The 19,129-nt window shown below is 42.8% G+C and overlaps 1 protein-coding gene across 1 annotated transcript in view; it reads left to right on the forward strand.

Annotated features, from left to right (window-relative positions):
- TOLLIP (toll interacting protein) overlaps window positions 1-19,129 on the forward strand; it is a 42,940-nt gene that overhangs the window by 13,016 nt on the left and 10,795 nt on the right. Inside the window, exons 3-5 of the mRNA XM_075928212.1 lie at window positions 2,260-2,442; window positions 8,989-9,141; window positions 10,809-10,899. Coding sequence (XP_075784327.1) covers window positions 2,260-2,442; window positions 8,989-9,141; window positions 10,809-10,899 — 427 coding nt within the window. The remainder of the gene's footprint in view (window positions 1-2,259; window positions 2,443-8,988; window positions 9,142-10,808; window positions 10,900-19,129) is intronic.

A 19,129-nucleotide genomic window follows, 5' to 3' on the forward strand; every position in this document is an offset into this window, starting at 1 on the left:
CTTTGCTGCCTTCCACAGAGGCAGCACTGGGGGAATGGGGTGGTGAGTGAGACGGCAACTGGCATGGGCAGGGAGTCGACTCTGCGGAGCTGCCTGTTTATACCTCCTTGCTGCAAAGCGGCAGTGGAGGGGGAACAGGCAGAAACCAGCGCACACAGGGAGCTGGCTTTTAAGCTGGTCCTGAAGCATGTGCCAGCTTCTGTGGAGCCGTTCTCTCTCTCCCTCCCTCCCTTCCTTCCTCTGCTCTTTTCTTCTCCTCTCTTTCTTTCCTCCTCCTCCCCTCCCTGAGGCAGTAGAGGGTAGGGCAGGCAGGAGCTGAAGCTTGCAGGGAGCTGGTTTAAAAGCCAACTCCCATGGAGTCCCCTCCCTCTACAGATGGGGAGGGGTGATAGGTGGGAGCCGGAACACACAGGAAGCAGCTTTCAAGCTGGTTCTCCTTGCATATCGGCTCCTATGGAGCTGTCCGCCCCCTGTGCTGCTGCCTCGTTATCAAAGGCAGTAGGGGAGGGGCAGGAGGGGAGCTGGTGCTCATGGGAAGCCGGCTCCCTGTGAGCACCACTCCTCCCACCCCCACGTATAAATGTGTAACCACTAAAAATTCAAGGAGTTACATGTTTACACACATATCCAGTAGCTAACATCCCTGTTAAACTCTTCCCATTTAGCTCCCTATATATGGGGGAGAGTCCTTACACTTGACACAAGGTTAGCGGGAGCTGTTAACATAATTTCAGGGTTTGAGTCAATGTTCCTTCTAATCTTTTTTCATCCATGTGTGGAATAAACTTATGTACAATGAGGCATGTGCACCACCAATAGGAACAAAAAAACTAGCTATGGGTGCTCTGCTAATTAGCTAGGTGGCATTTGAATCTCCTGAGTGACTGCATAAGTGCAGAACTTGTAGGGAACACTGGTTTGAGTACTTTCTAGCTGGTAGACAAAATAAATGATTTTTGGTCCAGCCTTTCAGACAGACTGAAGTGAGAAAAGGCAAGAGCCTTGAAGACCAGAGTTCAGGAGGAATAACAAATTTGATGGGCTTTTACCAGACAAAACATTGACTTTTTGGAATCTTAAAATGTTTTGCTGCTTCATAGAAAATAATCTGTGCACATCATTGTTTAGAAGTAATGTGATATATTTTGCTAATCAAACCCCTTGTTAGTTGTATAAATAGCGTTTGGTTCTGTCTCAATGTCAATATGACTCTCTTTAAAGAAAGAGGAATTACTGAGTCTTGTGCTATTAATGCATAAGAATACTGTTAGTCCAAGACTTGCTTCTAGCCAGCCTTTTATTACCTTCATTGCAGACCCTATCCATATTTTGTGTATATGTCTATAATATAAAAATTCCAAGGGGAAATGACTTGACAGTAAACTCTCAATCTTTTAGGAAGAGTGAGCAGTGTAAACCATTGTGGCTTGGCTCTGAAGCCTAAGGGTGAGACCCTTTATCAGTACAGCAATATCATGCTAGCAAAGTGCTCTTAATGTACAAAAGGATTATATCAGTAAAACCATTGTGAATCAGAGATTATGCCTCTTCATGTTCCTGACCAGTATAGGTGTGCTGGCAGAAGTCTGTAGTTTAGATACTGCTGTAGGAGCCTCACATCTGATCAGCTTGTTATGAAAACCCTCAGAGTAGATGAGGCTCAGGCATTACATGAGGTATGTGACAGTTGTAAGTGGTGACAAGGAATTCCAAATCCTTTTAGAGGGGTTGAAGGGTCTAGGTAATGGGGGGAGGGAGACACTTCCCTGGTACAGCTTCCCAGGGACACACATGGCTCCATGTTCCCTGCCTGCTCCCAGGTATCATCTCTTGCTGCTGCTTTTAGCCAAGATTACGGTGCAGCAGTGGAAAAGCCTCCAGGTAGCTGTGCTGCTGTTCCCTCAACAGGAGGTGGAGAAGGGGCAGGAGGAGCAGCAGCGTGCAAAGATGCTTCCTTCATCCATCAGGCATTGTCTGTGGATCATATTCATCCTCTGTTTGCCTGACTCCGGCCAGTGAGGCTCGGGATTCTCCCTTTCTCCTCTCCTCCTGTACCAGGGAGCTGGTGCTTCAGTGCTTACTCCCTAGTGCTGGGAGGAGGAGCCTCTGGGACCAGATCCAGGTGAGCTGGCAGTAGGTTCCCTATCCCTTTAAACTAATATATTGTTGCACTCATAAGAATTAATAAGAGAAAATGACAAACTTAGATTTAAAAAAAAAATCTTTTATTTTCTTCATTCTTTATTGGTTTCTTCCCAGGCAAAACTGGCCAAGAACTATGGCATGACTCGCATGGATCCATACTGTCGAATACGGCTTGGTTATGCTGTGTATGAAACTCCTACAGCACACAATGGAGCCAAAAACCCACGCTGGAACAAAGTTATCCAGTGCACTGTTCCCCCGGGTGTGGACTCCTTCTATCTTGAGATATTTGATGAGGTTAGAGTTTTTTTTTTGCTTGGCTTCATTGAGGTTGGGATGGGAACTTACAAAGTTAGACTGAGCAAACATACCTTAGTGACTTATACCAGTCCACAGAGCAGGGGCAGACAAACTCTTTGGCCTGAGGACCATATCAGTGTATGGAAATTGGAGGGCCATGAATGTTCATTAAAATTGGGGTTGGAGTGCAGAAATGAAGAATTCAGAATGTAGGAGGGGGCTAGAGATGAGGGGTTTAGAGTGCAGGAGGGTACTCTGAATTGGGACTGAGGCCTGCAAGAGGTGGAAGGGGTGATCAGGAATGGATCAGGGTGAGGGGGTTTGTCTCAGACTCCAGGCTATGCTTACCACCTCCAAGCAGCTCCTGGAAGCAGCAACATGACCCTCCTTCCAGCTGGTTCCTATGCAAATGCATGACCAGATGACTGTGTGCTGTTCCCCTGTCAGGAGGCACTGCCCCTGTAGCTCTCATTGGTCATGGTTCCCAGCCAATGGGAGTTGTGGGGGCAGTGCATGGAATCCTCTAGCTGCCCCTACTTGTAGGAGCCTGCCAGAATGGGGAGATGCTGCTGCTTCCAGGGGCTACATGGAGCCAAGGCAGTCATGGAGCAGGACAAGCCCAGGATCCTGCTCCCCAGCAGAAGTTCAAAGGCTGGATTAAAATGGCTGATGGGCTAGTTATGGCCCACGAGCTGTATTTTGCCTTGCTCTGACCTGGAATGTTTCTTTTTGTGTGGGTGGATCTCACTTTTACATTTTTTTTCAACCACAACAGACAGAGAAACACTGTCTTTGTGTTTTTTTTGGTTTTGTTTTTGTTTTTTTTAAAGCTGAGAATCTGTAATTGTTCTGAAGGAATGACACAGGGGTTGTCAGAAGGTTATGTTAGCTTTAAAATCAAGTGGTTTCTGAATACTCTGTTTAAACTACAGTGCAATATGTGAGGAGCATTCTTATGTTCTGCGCTTTATGGATACTAAAAATAGGCTGCTGATGCAGTTCTTTGGGAGATACTGTTGCAAGACTTCAAGTCAGATTAAAGCTTTAATCCAAGATGTAAGAGTTTTGGTGACAGTAAATCAGTAAAGTGTTGAATAATCTTTGTAGACAAATTTGAATTAAGAAATGATTCCATTAAAGGGTTCTAGTGACGAAAATTAATTTTACATTATTGAGCCAAAATCACTGGTTCTCTCCTAGGAGGTATAGTTTCCTTCTGATTTTTTTTTTTTCCTGTTGTTGCCTCCTGCTTAACATGTTAAATAGCTCTTCCTCCCAGCTCCTCTGCTGCTTGTACTTACTACCCTTGGTGCCTAAAATTTCCCCTGCTGCTACTGGTACGTGTGTGGGAGAGGAAGTTGCTTTAGAAAGCTATCTATAATGGAATATTGCACCTTACAGGTATGAAACCACATCTATGGGTTTTCAAACTATTCAACAATTTTCTTTGATGGGCCGCCATATGGTGGCCAGTCCTCTGGCCAGCAAGTGCCGGATAGTGCACTTTGGAACCCTAAACTACTCAAACTTGTGAATGGGCAGGGTAAGAATACTTATTCTTAGTGAATAGATACCATCAACCTATCCTTTGAAGGGAATCTGCCACCCCACCCAAGTAGTCTGACTAGCAGTAAAGAAACCATCCCTTTTACATTAGGGATGTCAATATGTAGACTACAGTTGATTGGTTAATCTTATCGACTACACATACTTCCCTGCTCTCTCCCTTGCTGTATCAGAGGTAGCAAGGATTGTGGTGTGGGGGAGAAGAGCAGGGGAGCCAGTGCTGTGAGGAGCTGGTATAAAAGCTGGCTTCCCACAAGCACCAGAACTGCCTCTTCCCCACCCCTCTTGCTGCTGCCTCTAATAAAAAGGCAGCAGTGTGGAGGGTGAGGAAGGCAGGTGGGAGCTGTTGTGTCTGGAGTTGTCTTTCAAGCCATCTTTCTGTGCATATTGGCTCCCATGGGTCCATCTGTATTCCCCCCCCACCTTGCTGCCTCCTACAGAGGCAGCGGAGGTGAAGGGGAGGGACAGGCAGGAGCTGGTGCTGGGAGAGAGCTGGGTTAAAATCCGGTTTCCCCCCCAGCACCAACTCTGTGGTGCCACCTCTGCCCCTGCCCACATGCTGCTGCTTCTGTTGGAGGTTGGGAAGGCTGCCACGAAGCAGCCCCTATTTGCAGGGGGTTCAAGCTTCCTGCTGGCAGAGGCTGCTTGAACCCTCTCCCCCCATGGACAGGGGCTGCTGCCACCCCACACTGCTGCCTCTGATAGAGACAGTAAAGTGGGGTGTAGGGGGCTCCCCAGCAGTGGGGCCAGGAGCTCACTTGCTGCTGGCCCTGCCCTGGGTACTGTCAAATAGTCGTGTAACTGCTAACATTTGATGCAATTACACTACTATTTAGTTACACGCTGTCTAACATTCCTATTTCACATACGAGACCTCTCACACAGTCTTCTCTGTTCTGAGCAAGATATTAAAAAGCCAACAAGTGTCCAAAATCTTCTGTTCTCTTGGTCCTGGATTCCTCAGTCAGGGTTCAAGACTTGATATGGTACTTAAATAACACTTCTTTTTGTGGATGGTCCCCTGTCCATAGACAAGGGAGTACATCTACACTTGCTGGATCTCTGACACTTTATACCTGATCTTAAGAAGCTGCAAAGCCAAACAGAAATGCATTGAAATGGCCTAAGTCTTTTCTCCTTGAACTGCATCCAGAGAATTATTGGTGGGCATTTGATCATCTTCAGGGCTTTCTGTTTGCAAAATTCAAGGTTTCATTCTCTCCCTTCACGTTACTCAACGTCTGTATGAAGTCATTGGGAGAGCTCTCTTTTACCTGAAACATAACTTTTTAGGTTCATTACTCAATACATGAGTAAAATTGGCTCGCTACAAAGCAGGTGTCTTAATCTGAATTCAAGACAAGACTAAGGTGTTGCTGGTGGGAAGCACATTGAAGAACTTGCACATGGTGCAAAAGGAAGCCATTATCAAAAGTATTTTTCCTTTAACATAAGTTGATTTATAGCTGTGGGGTTCTTTTGAGCTCTTTGTGGTTATTTAGGCATCCAAGAGCAGCAAATAAATAACTGATTCTAAAGGATTCAGACCTGACTCTGGTGGTCTGTGCATTTTTGACGACTTGCCTTGGTTATTGAATTTTGTTAGAGAAGTTCATCTTTTTTTTTTTTTTTTAAATGCAATAGCCCTTCTCCTGAACCAAGCCATTCACTTTGAATATGTCAGCCCAGTGCTTTGTTGTCTGTGTTGACAGCCTCTTGAATAAAAAAAAAGTTCATTTTCATGGGAGAGATACTTCTTTGGAGTAGTGGCCCAGTGATATATGGAAGCTTGTGAAAATTGTCTCCTGCAATCACAGGAGCTGAATCTGTGGAACTCACTCCCACAAGAGAAATGACCACCATCCTTATTAATTGACAACTATACATAGATTTCATTTCTGCCTAGGTTACCCTCAGTTTCTCCACACAGGCCTATGCATGTGCACACACAGAATCCCTAAGAACTAATCAAGTTTTATCTTTTACATTCTTGGAATGAAGAATGTGTTTTCTGTCTTAGTTACTTGTAGGTGCTCACATGCTGTGGTATTAGGAATCATAAAAGAGATGTGGATATATGGTAACTGGCTAGGGAGGTTGTAAACGAGTCAAGGCATATGATTCCTCATATGGAGACAGTGTTAGTAGGCTCATAACTTTTTGTTTTGTTGAGACACTAGTATATTTACCTGGCATTGCTCAGGTCCTTAACTCAAAAGATTTTTTTTTCTTCATTTAAATCATTGTTTTGGGGTGGGAGTGGGAATGAAGAGTGCAGTATGGAGGCTGCCCTGGGGAGACAGGCCTGGGGTTGTTCTTTCTCACAGCAGTTTGGCGCCAGGTAAGAAGTGCCTGCCCAGGGCTGTTGCAGCTAGCTCGGTGGGGGAGGGGTGCATGTCCCTCCCCCACTGGGAGACAGACACACACAAACTATCTGAAATATATAGTAGATATGTAACTTTTTCCATTTCTGCATCCTGCTGGTCCAATGGGGTTATAGCTGTCTTGGTTCCCATCTTTGGCCCGTTGCTGCCTCCTTGTAGTCATTCTCAATATAACTCCCTCCTGCCAGATTCTTTCTTTTGTTTCTCATTAAATGGAATTGAATTCCAGGCATATCTCATTGTCCTGGTACAACCAAACCCTTACCTTGCTGTACATTATGATAAGAGGAAACTGCATATCAAATTTCGTGGTCCTAGCTCTTACTGTTTAGGAGGAGTTCTTGAACAAATGGATGGACAGACACATTTCTGAAATATTTAGTAAGATTCTCTCCCCTCACCTAAGTTTTCCTGCAGCTCTACCCATATTAGAAAGTGTAAGGAAAAATTCTGTTTTGGCAAATATATTTAGTGCTGGTTTAATATGTCTGTTCTGGCTTAGAGAATTGTGAAAATAACTGGTTATCTAGTCTGTCTAGATATGATGCCATTGTATGATTGCTCCTTAGAATATGTTCTGCTTTGCTTTTGTCCAGTTCTGAGTTAAATGTGTCAAGTAATTGAGTTTTCTCTGCTTCCTGTTTGGAAGATGAATTTTGTCTGTCCTCTCTCCAAAGAGATTTGATGCAAGCAGTCAAGGCATTGAAAAGTAAAAACAGGTTTTGCTGAGGGTAGATTTGGAGGCTTCATTGTAGAATTCCAACTGTAGGGAACAATATTCTGTGCAACAGTTCATAATTTCTCAGAAAAAGCTAGTTGAGGACAGGATACAAGTAAATAGTTTGAGACTGTAAGAAGGAAATAGCAACTAAAATAGCAAAAGCAAGAGTGAGTTTGAAGGAGAATATCTGGGAAAGTAAAGCGATTAGCATAGGAATTAAGCTGAGTGTCTTGAAAAACGTGTATTTAGGAGCATGTTGTACGGATGTGAGACATGGGTGATAATGAAAGATTCGAAGAGAGAGGATATTGGCATTCGAGAATTGTTGTTTTAGAAAGATCCTGAGAACAGAATGGATGCAGAAGGTCACCAATGAGGAATTATATAGGGAGATACAGCCAAAAGAGAATCTACTACAGATGGTTATACAACGAAAGTTACAGCTATTCGGGCATACTTGCAGAATGAACAATGAGCGAATAGTTAAGACTCTGGTATTCAGCATAATGGATGGTCTGAATAGGAGAGGCAGACCCCACAGAGAATGGGTAGATGATATAGTAGATTAGTGCGGTGCTAGTCTAGAGAAATTAAGCCACTCTGCACTGGACAGGGAAAGATTGAAGGAAATAGTGAGGGAGGCATCGAACACCAACAGGTGCTGAGCCCATGGTGGTCGTGGTGGTGGTTGTTGATGATGGACCTCTCTGGTCTGGGGCTTTCTGGTCCAGCAACATCCATGATTTGGCACGACCCTGAATGTTACTGGACCAGAGAACCCCAGCAACTGGGAATCCAGTACAGGGCCCGCAGCTGGGAAAGATGGCAGTGGCCTGGAGCGAACTGGTCTGAAGGCCTGGGGCAGGGATCCTGGCTGACTGGTAGTGGAGCCTGTTGGCCTGGGCCAGCAGCGAGGTCGGTAGCTGTGAGGAGAGTCTGGCTGGAAGGCTTGAAGACTGGCGGCAGCAGAGGGACCAGAGTTGGCCGGTCCTGGACTGGGAAGCTCCCTCCTTTGGGACTGGATGAGGGAGGTCCAACCTGTACAGGTTTAAACTAGGGACTAACCATTTAACTGATAAGCAGATGCTTATTTGTTAATGGTGTCGGTTACACTCAGTGAAGCCTCCTCCCCATGAAGTGGGCAGCAGGGGCTGGTGGCCCCACTCTCAGGGAGGCTTCCCTGCAGGCTTTGCAATAAAAAGCTAAGCTTTGTGCTGCAGAGCCCACAACATGGGAAACAGCGTAACCACTGAGATTTTCAGCGGCGATTACATGGTTACCCTGTTACGTGATTTTTAACATCCCTAGTTTAAACCCGGAAATTAGGGAAAATAATTGCATCTGTATCCTGCAAATCTTTTCACACTGGATAATTCCATTCAAAAGTGAGGCATAGGGTCAGTCTATCCACATCATCAGAGTTGGTCTTCTGCTGGTGAATGTTGTGTAGCCAAATTGACTTGGGCTGGTAGTCTGCAACTCTGCATGCATCTGCTTAATCCTTCATGCCTACAACTCTGCTGTATTTTCTAATGGAATGTGTTTGACGCTTGTTTATGTAATAATGAAAACTGAAATGGGTCATGACTTGTATGACTTCCTTGAGAAAATACCAAACCAACATATGTACACACGTTCTGATGTTTAGTATTATGTCCACTGCAGTTTACTTTTTATTTGTATTGGCTGAACAGCCCATTGTTTAATTTCTCCTGCCAACATTGTGTTGCAAGCAATGGCTTAAAACTGAAATGGATAAAATGTGACACAGAGTTAAGTTCAAAAGTACATTAATCAGGAATCCTGTTGAGCGAATTTTTTTTGGAAGGCTATGAAGCTGATCAGAAATATTTTATTTCTAATGCCCTTCAGAGAGCCTTTTCAATGGACGACCGAATCGCCTGGACACACGTTACTATTCCTGAGTCTCTGAAACAAGGAAAGGTGGAGGATGAGTGGTATAGCCTGAGCGGAAGGCAGGGTGATGACAAAGAAGGAATGATTAACCTAGTCATGTCCTATACGGTAAGCCAAATGGGTTGTTGCCTTCAAGATATGGTGAGCGGCTTTCTTGGGATAGGCGCAGAGGAGAAGTCTGACATGGTTTTATTGAACTGTTCTATTATGTTTTGTCATGTTGACTTTATATTGTTTAAGCTTTTTGGTATAAGTGAACTTAATATTGTAATGATTCCATCAATAAATACTGCCAGCACAACCTATTGAGTGAGGTAGCTGGATATTGTACGTGCTGTATAGCACATACATCCTTAAAGGTGGGTACGCTGTGAGCTGAAAGGAGAAAAATTGTATCCAGATTCTTTCAGGCACTTCATATTTTCAGGTTTCCAAAAAAGGTAAGCCCTCCACGCTGTTCTGTCTGAAATTGTTGCTGCTTGTAAAACAATGTAATCCATCACCCCTATAAGCTTTTAAAATAACCCGAATAATAGTGTTCCTGACTGGTTTTGAATAAGCTTAACTAATCTTTCTTTACTTTGATCACTATCCTGGCCTTTGAGCGCTCCTAAAATTTTCAGTCTGTTATGCTGAAGGCACAGACAGTTCAAATTTACAATTAAGTTTTACTTTTATTTTCACGTGGAAGACTGTAGGTTTTGCATTACAAATACAAAATTAGACAGATATTTCAGATCAGATTAATGCTCAACCAGACTTTCAAATATGACATCAAAAATCTTATAATGCTAACAATGGGTTAGAAGGTTTTGTAAGGGGAAGATGCTGAGAAATATTTGTGCTGGGAAAATTAGATGGCTTTTGGTCCAAAGGGCACTCTTCAGATGTGAGTCTTCCACCTGTACTTTCAATGAGTGGTGGAACTACTCTTAAGTACTATTAATTAGGAAGTAAGAGTAGCAAAACTTAACTAAGAAACACTCTGCAAATTCAAGACCAACTTGATTCTGTGAATGATTTGCTCAAAACCTTGGAATTGGAATTATTTTTATTGATCACGAAAATGATTCCACAATTTTTATAAACAATTTTGATCAGTTAAGGTAGGTATTGAGTGATTTAAGTACTGCCTGCAAAAATTCCTAATCATGGAGAAAAAAATGAGCAAGATCAGAATGCTGAAGGAGCCTTGGACTGTAACCTTCAAAACACCAAGGTGCTGTACACCCCCTTCTGGACATGGATAGCATGACATGAGTGAGAATATTAGTATTAATGAAAGTTGTTGAGAGTCTAAATTTAGATGGCTTTAACCACGTACTTACATTCTTTGACTCTTCTAAATAAATCCATGCTGGATTTAGAGAAATTGCATACCTTTTAGTAGTAATGGATTAAAGCTCTTTAAACAGAACTTACTCTATTGTGTAAACTTCAGTTTGTGAAATGAAGTGCAATTCATGAACAGATACACAGAAATAATTTTGGAAATTCAGATGATTTCCTTCTACTTACTCATGAATACCTCATTTTTATCTGGGGATTGTTACAAAAAGGCATCTTAATTTGATGTTACTTCCTGGATTATAGATTCATTACTTCAGATTGCAAGTGCTCAAAATGAATTGCTGTTGACTTTCTGAAAAGGGATATTCATATTATTGTCAACGAATGGCTTGCTATCAATCGGTGTAGAGACTGGTAGGACTTGAAGGTTTTGCTCAAACACATTGTCATTTTAGTTGTTTTTCTCTCATCTTTTTGGTATCCAGTCTTTACCAGCTGCCATGATGATGCAGCCACAGCCAGTGGTCCTGATGCCTACAGTATACCAGCAAGGAGTTGGCTATGTACCTATTGCAGGTATGTGCTCCATCCTTCCTTAACTGTTTTTAAAAAATATTTTAGAGATCTGACGGAATAGTTACTGAATTTCAGTTGTTCTGGCTAGTGGGAGCTTAGCAGTATCTGTTCTGTGGACCTTTTTCAACTATGTAATGTTGAGAGGGGATGGAGGGCGACGAGAGCAGTTCAACCCAGCGAGTTTTGGGTCTACATGATTTATATTAACTAAATATGTTATTTGTAAAAGGCTCATTTAATTTTAAACCAAGGCTGTGGTCTATGCATGAAATAAAGTAGGGTATGAATTTCTAGCAGAATAGCTATTCCGGAAAAACTCCATGCACTGACAAACTGATAGATTAGAAATCTGTTTGTCAGGTGGAAAGGGGAAAAATGTGATGGGAGTGTGTTTTTGTATGGGATGGGGGCAGTGTGTTTTGGTGGATGTAAGTCCTGCCATGGTCTGAAAACAACCCCTCCTGAGGCAGGAGGAGGCAGAAACCCCAACATCTCAGGAACTAAAAATGGGGGGGGGGGCAGAATATTGTTATTCAGAAACATGTTTAATGGATACCAGCAACCGGTGAGCGACTTTTTGGGAGTCTGGCGTGAATGCCACCTTTCCACTTTAATATGCAAATATTATTTAAAAAAAAAAGCTGTTGAAAAACTTTTATTGGTGAAACTCCAGTAAGCAGAAAATTGCAGAAATCTGAGATTTAGTGCATCTGGGACTATTAATTTCCAATATTAAACATTTAGTTTCCTAACTCTTATTCTCACAGTACAAAAATGTTGGTGTGGAGGAGTAGCACACTAGTCCCACAGCCATGGCATATTTGTACTGTTCTTATTACTTCTGCACTTGCTTTTAGAATTAACTTGTTGCTTCAGTTATTACCGTGAATGAAAGTATTAGAAAATCCTGCTTCTCTAACAATTCTTTATTTTTCAGACCATCATAAGTTGCTTTTCTTTAACAAATGTCTGATTTTTTTTTTCCCCACCCCTTAAAAAAAAAAAAAAAAGACTTCAGAAGTGACTTAGAAGAAAAATATTACCAATAGCATTTTTATAAAATGCTTCTGATTTTCTGGGGAGAGGATAGAATTCCAAATCAACTTTTTTTTCTCAGACCATTCTATGCTGTTTTCACATTGCATGCTTTGAAGCTCTATTACCTAACTCAAGCTTCCATGCTGACTATTGGCTGGCTAAAACCAAAAAGCAAGCTTTTTTTAATTTTAATTTTGTCCAAGCAATCTCATTTCAAAATGTGCTATTTCATTTTTTAAGCATTTCTTCATATGGGTGGGAAGCAAACATTTCTTTCAGAGTAGACCCTTAGTTCTGGAGGGTAGAATTTTTTTTTGGAAGCTAGTATTTCCAGGATGCATTGTCACATCAGTCTTTCATATCCTAAGCTAGACCTACCCTTTGAGATATGAGAATAATTTAGAGTTGCACCTCTTTCAGAAGGTATATATATTTCAGATACGATATTTATCCAAGAAAATATATTTGCAAACTTGCCTTGAATAGTTTTCAAATCATGCTACAGGTAGAACTTCTCTAGTCCGCAATTCTCTGTTTCAACAGCATCCATGGTCTTCATTTTAGTTAGCTGGATGTCCACTTATGAGTGTTGCCAAGTTTCCCACAAAGTCCCATAAAGCTTGTTTATAGCCACTAGTCCTGGCTCTGTGTTTTGTGCTGTTATTTAGCTCTAATTTACCCCTAAATGTCTTCTAAAAGCCCATTAAGCAGTAGTTGCGTTGGTAATGCTTCTGGATAATATTCACTTCCCGTGGTTCAGCAAATTCTCGGGTTTGGCCCCAGTCAGGTCCCAAGGGTGCCAGACCAGAGAGGTTCAATCTGTATATTTTAGCTATGAAGAATAATTTGGTCAAATTCCCTCTTTCAAGGTTTTGCATTTGGTAATCTCTGGAATCTGACAGAATCTGAGTGTCAGAACAGTAGTAAAGAGATACTGAATATAAAGAGTAATTGATATTCCACTTGCACTTCATTTATTTTTAAAGTGATAGTAAGCAATATAAAGTCTAACCTGTTCAGTTACTTAGTGGGGATAGGCATAAACAGAATGATCCAGGGAGGAAAACTTCAAGCATTGCCTGTATTGAATCCTCCTTGAGGAGGCTTGTGAGCTTTGCCCTCTAGTATTGGTCATATGGAAGAGCTGTCATGTAGGTGCTAGCTTCTGGAACTTCCCATGAGAATGCCTGGGCTCTGGAGAGACAGTTCATAGTGCTGACCTGTGTAATGCGTACCCCTTCTTGACAAGCAGAATTCCTTTCCCTGCCAGCTCTGTGCTGCTCTTTCTACTGTGTTTCTTCTGTTTCCATGGGTCAAATTAGGAAACCTTGTCCTCTATTTTATGGGTTGGTTGTACCACACTTGGGAGAGGAGCGTTCTGTGGCCCAAGGGTGTCAGAAATCAATCTCTATTGTTCAGGATACAATTAAAGCTTTCCCTGGAGTCCAGTCCCCTCAGGTGATATCTGCTTATCTCAACTCTAGATGATACTGTAAACCAACTAAAAGCTACACCTTGGAATCCCTCAATTCAGTAGTGAATCAACATACCATATTGACCAGTACCATCTTGTCCTGGGCGATGTCTCAGCCACTGCAAATTAAGTTTCATCTGCAGTGTAGGAACAAGAAAAGAACTGCTAGAATGCCGTTGGCTCTAACCAAAGGATGGAATAACTTATCGTGTTCAATTCCAATGTCCACTTTTACTGAAGGGATATTTCTCCAGTTTGAGATACCATATATAACTGAGGGCACAGCCTGATTATTGCTTATACTTAAGGATATGACTGTCACAGTGGTTGACATTGTGACAATCTGAACTTTCCTACTTATATGGACGTTGCTTGCTGCACATGAATAGTTTTAGTTCATTTTGCTCAGGTGCAATACATTAACTGTTTTTCCTGTTTGAAACAGGAATAGCTCAAAGTGAACTAATCAACTGTATGGCAGCACAGTCCCCAAGGTCAGGGGCAGATGACCATTTTGCGGGGCTCAGGGCAGCACAATTTCGCAGGGCCCCCCCTTTGCCATGGCGCATGGCTTCTTGCCCTGCCCTATATCCGCCCCTGCCCTTTACCTTCATGGGCTAGGTAACAGTAAAAATTTCCAAGTAGATCAGACTCTCTCCACTAGTTCATGACATAATACAATGCATTTGAGGCTGGTGAAATGTATGCCTCGGAAAAATCTCCATTGCTAAGAGATGCAAAGACACTGCCCTAAAGATCTAACCATATTTTTATGTAGTAGTACTCCAAGCATTTGTTCTGTAGATCAGATACAGGCAGTCCCCGGGTTACATGGATCCGACTTACATCGGATCCCTACTTACGGGGTGAGGCAACCCCGCACTAGCTGCTTCCCCCCAGCAGACCAGGGAGACGCGGAGCGGCTTTTCTCAGCAGACACCTCAGCTTGAGAATAAAGGACTGAGGGAAGTGAGGTGTGGGAGAATAAAACTGAGCTCTGGAGAAATGTTTGGCTAGAGTTTCCCCTACAATATGTACCAGTTCTGACTTTCATACAAATTCAACTTAAGAACAAACCTACAGTCCCTATCTTGTACGTAACCCGGGGACTGCCTGTACTCTTAAGGCAAACAGCATTGCAGCTGTTAGTCAGATAAGACACTTCACTGATGTGGCCCTTGACTGAAAAGGAGAAAGACAGTCTTCACATTCCCCTTGCACACCAGTGCCTAGGGGGGCCAGCATAGCAGATTGTGTGCTCCAGCCCATGGTGAGGTGGTAGGAGAGGAACAGCTGAAGTGCCAGCATGGGCTCCCCAATGCTAAGGGGGAGCTCTGAGGCTCTGGGCCAGATCTAAGCAAGTTGGGTGCTGCATTCAGTCCCCGGGCCTTAGGTTCCTCATCCCTGGTGCAGGAGTTTTGAGCTGCAGCTGGAGCTTTGGGACTCTCGCTTCTCAAGGTCTGAGAGCCTTGGCTGCATCTTGAGCTATGTAAGCCTATATCAGGTAGGTGAGCTGGAGGTTTTTAATTGCAATGTAGACCGTTTAATTTCAACCAGTGAACTACATCTGCAACTTAGAAAATAGCCACTAGGTGTCATTCTGTTCCAGCAGTGATCTTACAGGACAGATTCCTAAGTGATCGTTTTAGTGATATCGCTTTTTTGAGACTGAAATATAGTAATAAACACTTCCTTGTGATTGGGTTGAAATTTCTGTTCAGATAGGTTAAACTGCTATTCTTTAAAAAAACATCATCACTATCTGATTTAAATAAATCCAATTGAAAAGAGAAGTTCTTTTCTAATCAGACTAGGGGTGTAAGCAACTAGTCGACTATCCAATAAGCAAACTTATTGGATAGTCGACTAGTCTCCCCCACACATTGCTATCAGAGACAGCAATGGGTGGGTGGGGGGGGGGGAAGAAGAGCTGGTGCCGGGGGCTTAAGTCATTCCCCCCCCCCCCCCCCCCAGCACAGTCTTTGCATGGGAAGAGGAGGTAGGGATGACTGGGAGCAAGCCAGGAATTGCCCGATTCCCAGCTCACTCTGTCCCAGACACTGTGCCCCTGATTTTTAAATGTATTTAGAGCCTGCCGGTTCTTAATACACTTAAAAATCAGAAGTGCAGAGGGGACCTAGTGTGAACCAGCACAACTGATTCCTGGCTTGCGCTGCTCCCCCTTCCCCCGCTGCACTTTGGCCTTTTAAATGTATTAAGAGCAAGCAGGTTCTTAATACATTTAAAAGGCAGAGCTGCAGCAGGGTTATCCCTCCTGCAGCTTCCCTGCTTATCTACTAATCAATGGAAAATCCATCAACTAGTCGATTAGTTGATTAAACTAAATTTAACATCCCTAAATCAGACTCAACCTGTTATCTTAGAGCCGAGCTATGAACTTTCTGGTTCATTCATTAGTAGAAGACTTCATTTGAAACTTAGTGCAGAAAGGACTGTCAATCATGTTGAGCAAGACAGAATAGAATCTCTCACTGCCTCAGACTTCGTAGTACTAACTAGAGTAAAAAGTAGGAAGAAACTGGTTTGTCACTACTGTAAGTAGATAGTCAACATATACACAAAGAAAATGTTTACTAAGGTCATTTTTATACTGTGAAGGGAAGATGCGTAATACTGTTCTAGAGCACAAATAATACCCTGCATGGTGTTATACTTCACTTATGACCGTTCTTTTTGTTAGCAAGAAAAACATTTTTATGCCATTCAGTGACTAGGATTCTCTCCTTAATTGGCATAGTGGGACTGTGGTGGAGGTCATACTAGTGTTTTGCTGAAACATTTAGCTTCCAAAGTACAGTAAACTTCCGATAATCCGGCACCTTTAGGACCCAGGGGGTGCCGGATTATCCGATTTACCGGACTATCGGAAGAGGGGGCTATGAGAGGTCTGGGGGGGGGGAGATGCGAGGAGCGGCGCAACTGGACCAACCCGGCAGCACCCCAGATGCTCTTCTCCAGGTGTCCCCAAGTCAGCCGCTGCTGAAACTGATCTGCGGCTGATTCCAGGAAGCCTGAGGCAGAGTTGCTCTGCCTCAGGCTTCCTGTAATCAGCCACTAGTCAGTTTCAGCAGCGGCTGAATCGGGGCAGCACGGGGACAGCTGGGGTGCTGCCAGTTTGGGTCCCGCAGCCTCGAGGGGCAGTGCTACGGGACCAACCCGGCAGTACTCCAGCTGCTCTGCCTCCGGCTTCCCCAATTCAGCCGCTGGTCAGTTTTAGCAGCGGCTGAATCAGGGAAGCTGGGGGCAGAGCAGCTCCAATGGTCCGACTGCCTGGAGCACTTCCGGGTTCCTGATGGTGCCGGACCATCAGATGCCGGGCCATCGGAGTTTTACTGTAGTGTGCTTTTAAAAACAAAAACAAACAAGCCCCTCTCCCAACTCTGCCTTTCGAGGTCATCTAAGCCAGTGATCATATAGTGTTGTATACTTTCACAGTCCTCCTCACTTAGGCACAGACCCTTAAAAGGATGTAGGTGCCTAACCCCCAGGTTACTGGACTGATGAGCTAATGGTCTAGCAGAGGCAGTAGATTAAGCCACAGGAGCTTTCTTAAAGAATAGAACCTCTACAGCTAGCTAAGGAATAGTGATAATGGACTCTGAAGGAAGTTTACGCCTGATTTTAAGTCAGAACAACAAGATATGAAGTGGATCTTTAGGACTCCAAGGGTGTGGAGTACAGCCGGTCCCTGACTTACGAACGAGTTACATACCAAACACTAGGTCGTAACTTGATCTGTTTGTAAGTCGGATTACGTTCACTTACGTACAGCCACACTGTAAGTGCGGGTTTCATTTGTAACTTGGGGACTGGATGTATAGGAGGTTGGTCGTAAATTTGAACGGTTGTAAGTCGATGCATTTGTAATTCGGGGACCGGCTGTATCTCTTACTATGGAGCCTAATTTTATCATCTTGTCGCGGCAGCTTATGTATTTTAACAAGATATACCTTAATTTATACAGATTCATTTTTCTGAAATTGTAAAGTTTGATTGCAGGGATCATTTTTAACAAAAAGCTCTCTGGAATTAACATTTTGAAGTATTATAGTGTAAAAGTTGAGGACCAGTATAATGTGTGTCAAGATCTGCAAGTCACCTTGTTTTCTTAATTTAGTACACATTAGTGTTTAATATTTGTATGCAGCGCTATACAATGTTTCCTCTAATATTTTCCATCCATGTGTGGAATAACTTTTTATATGCACCAAGATATGTATAAATGTATACCACAAATGGAAACAAAAAGCCTACCTCTGGACACTTTGCTAATCAGCTGGGTGGCATGCAAATCTCTTGTGTGGCCACACAAGTGCATAACTTACAGGAAACTCTGGTGCTATAGTGATATTTTTTGCCTTTCATGGAGTTAAGAAATTCACTGCCACAAGGAAATTGCAGTCTTTGTTAGCCTTATTTCTGATCACCACTTCTGCAAACCACCTACTGAAGACCTGCTAAATCAACCGCCTGTTGCTTTCTCATTAACTCTGGTACTCCACCCGAACAAGACGTATAAGTGAAGTCTATGAATTTCTCCTGTTGACTCCCTTAAGTTATGTGCGGGAGACTCCACATAACTTAGATATTCACATAGTTGGAGCTGCATAAATTAGGTTGACATTGTCCAGTAGTGTAGACCTCCCTTTACTATATCTGATTTATTACAAGTTATATCTATGAAGACACTGTGAAATATGATGGCTGGCATCCATTCTCTAACTGCTTTGTATCTGAATTTGCCTGACTCTCATCCTTGGAGGGTAAACTGTTCATTTCCTGGTAAAAAGAAGATTAATGTTTCTTTTCCATGTCTTATTCCTTCCCCCATTTTCCACCTAACTTAAGGGCTTGAGTACTTTGCTCTGGGTAAGTCTTCTGAGCTCTTCTCTTACTCCCTCCGTATTGGATCAAGAATCTTTGCATGAATTCATTGAAATTGCTTTTCCTTTATAAACAGCATTCCACAGGGCATTGCGCTTGGATGTCACAATACAACAGTTAATACGTCTATTTAAAATAAAGGCAGCTTTGCCCTATTGCTGTTGCTAATGGCTTTTAGAGGTTTCTTTTCTTTTCAGACATGTCAGAAATGAACAGGATTAGATATAGTAGTGTTTAGGGGTAAAATTATTTGTTTTAGAATTTTTAAACTAATACAGCATGAAAGCAGTAATATTTTCCTATATACTCATAGCATCTTTAATGTTATCAATACACAAAGTCATGCTGTGCTCGAAAGAAACTAATTCCAAAGTCATTGACAGTATTGGGTTCAAGGAGCCTTGTGAACTACTTCAGGTATTAAACATTCTTGGTGTTACTGAACACTGATATTTGCACTCATAGCTTTTGTAAAAAGAAAGAGGACTATCCTAACCCCTACTGCTGTAGGAGGGTGGGGTATTTTTTGTTTTGTTTTTTTTAGTGTGAGTGGGAGTTAAAACTGCTTGGAAGCTCACGTACCAAAAGATTTTCCAATGACACATTGACAATGCTTCCTATCCTTTCTTTTCCTTCCCTACCCCTCTTACCTTTGCAGGCTGAAGCCTTATATTTTGCGTTCTCATGGCTAACGTTTTTCACCATCATGTGCCTTTTGGAAGCAGTATTAATTATTAGCCTTAGCCAATCTGATATCTATTTCTTTGATTGCACTAATCAAGGCACTTGGACCTAAATTCACAAAGGAACTTC

This window comes from Pelodiscus sinensis, chromosome 4 (genome assembly GCF_049634645.1).
Source record: "Pelodiscus sinensis isolate JC-2024 chromosome 4, ASM4963464v1, whole genome shotgun sequence".
NCBI lineage: Eukaryota > Metazoa > Chordata > Testudines > Trionychidae > Pelodiscus > Pelodiscus sinensis.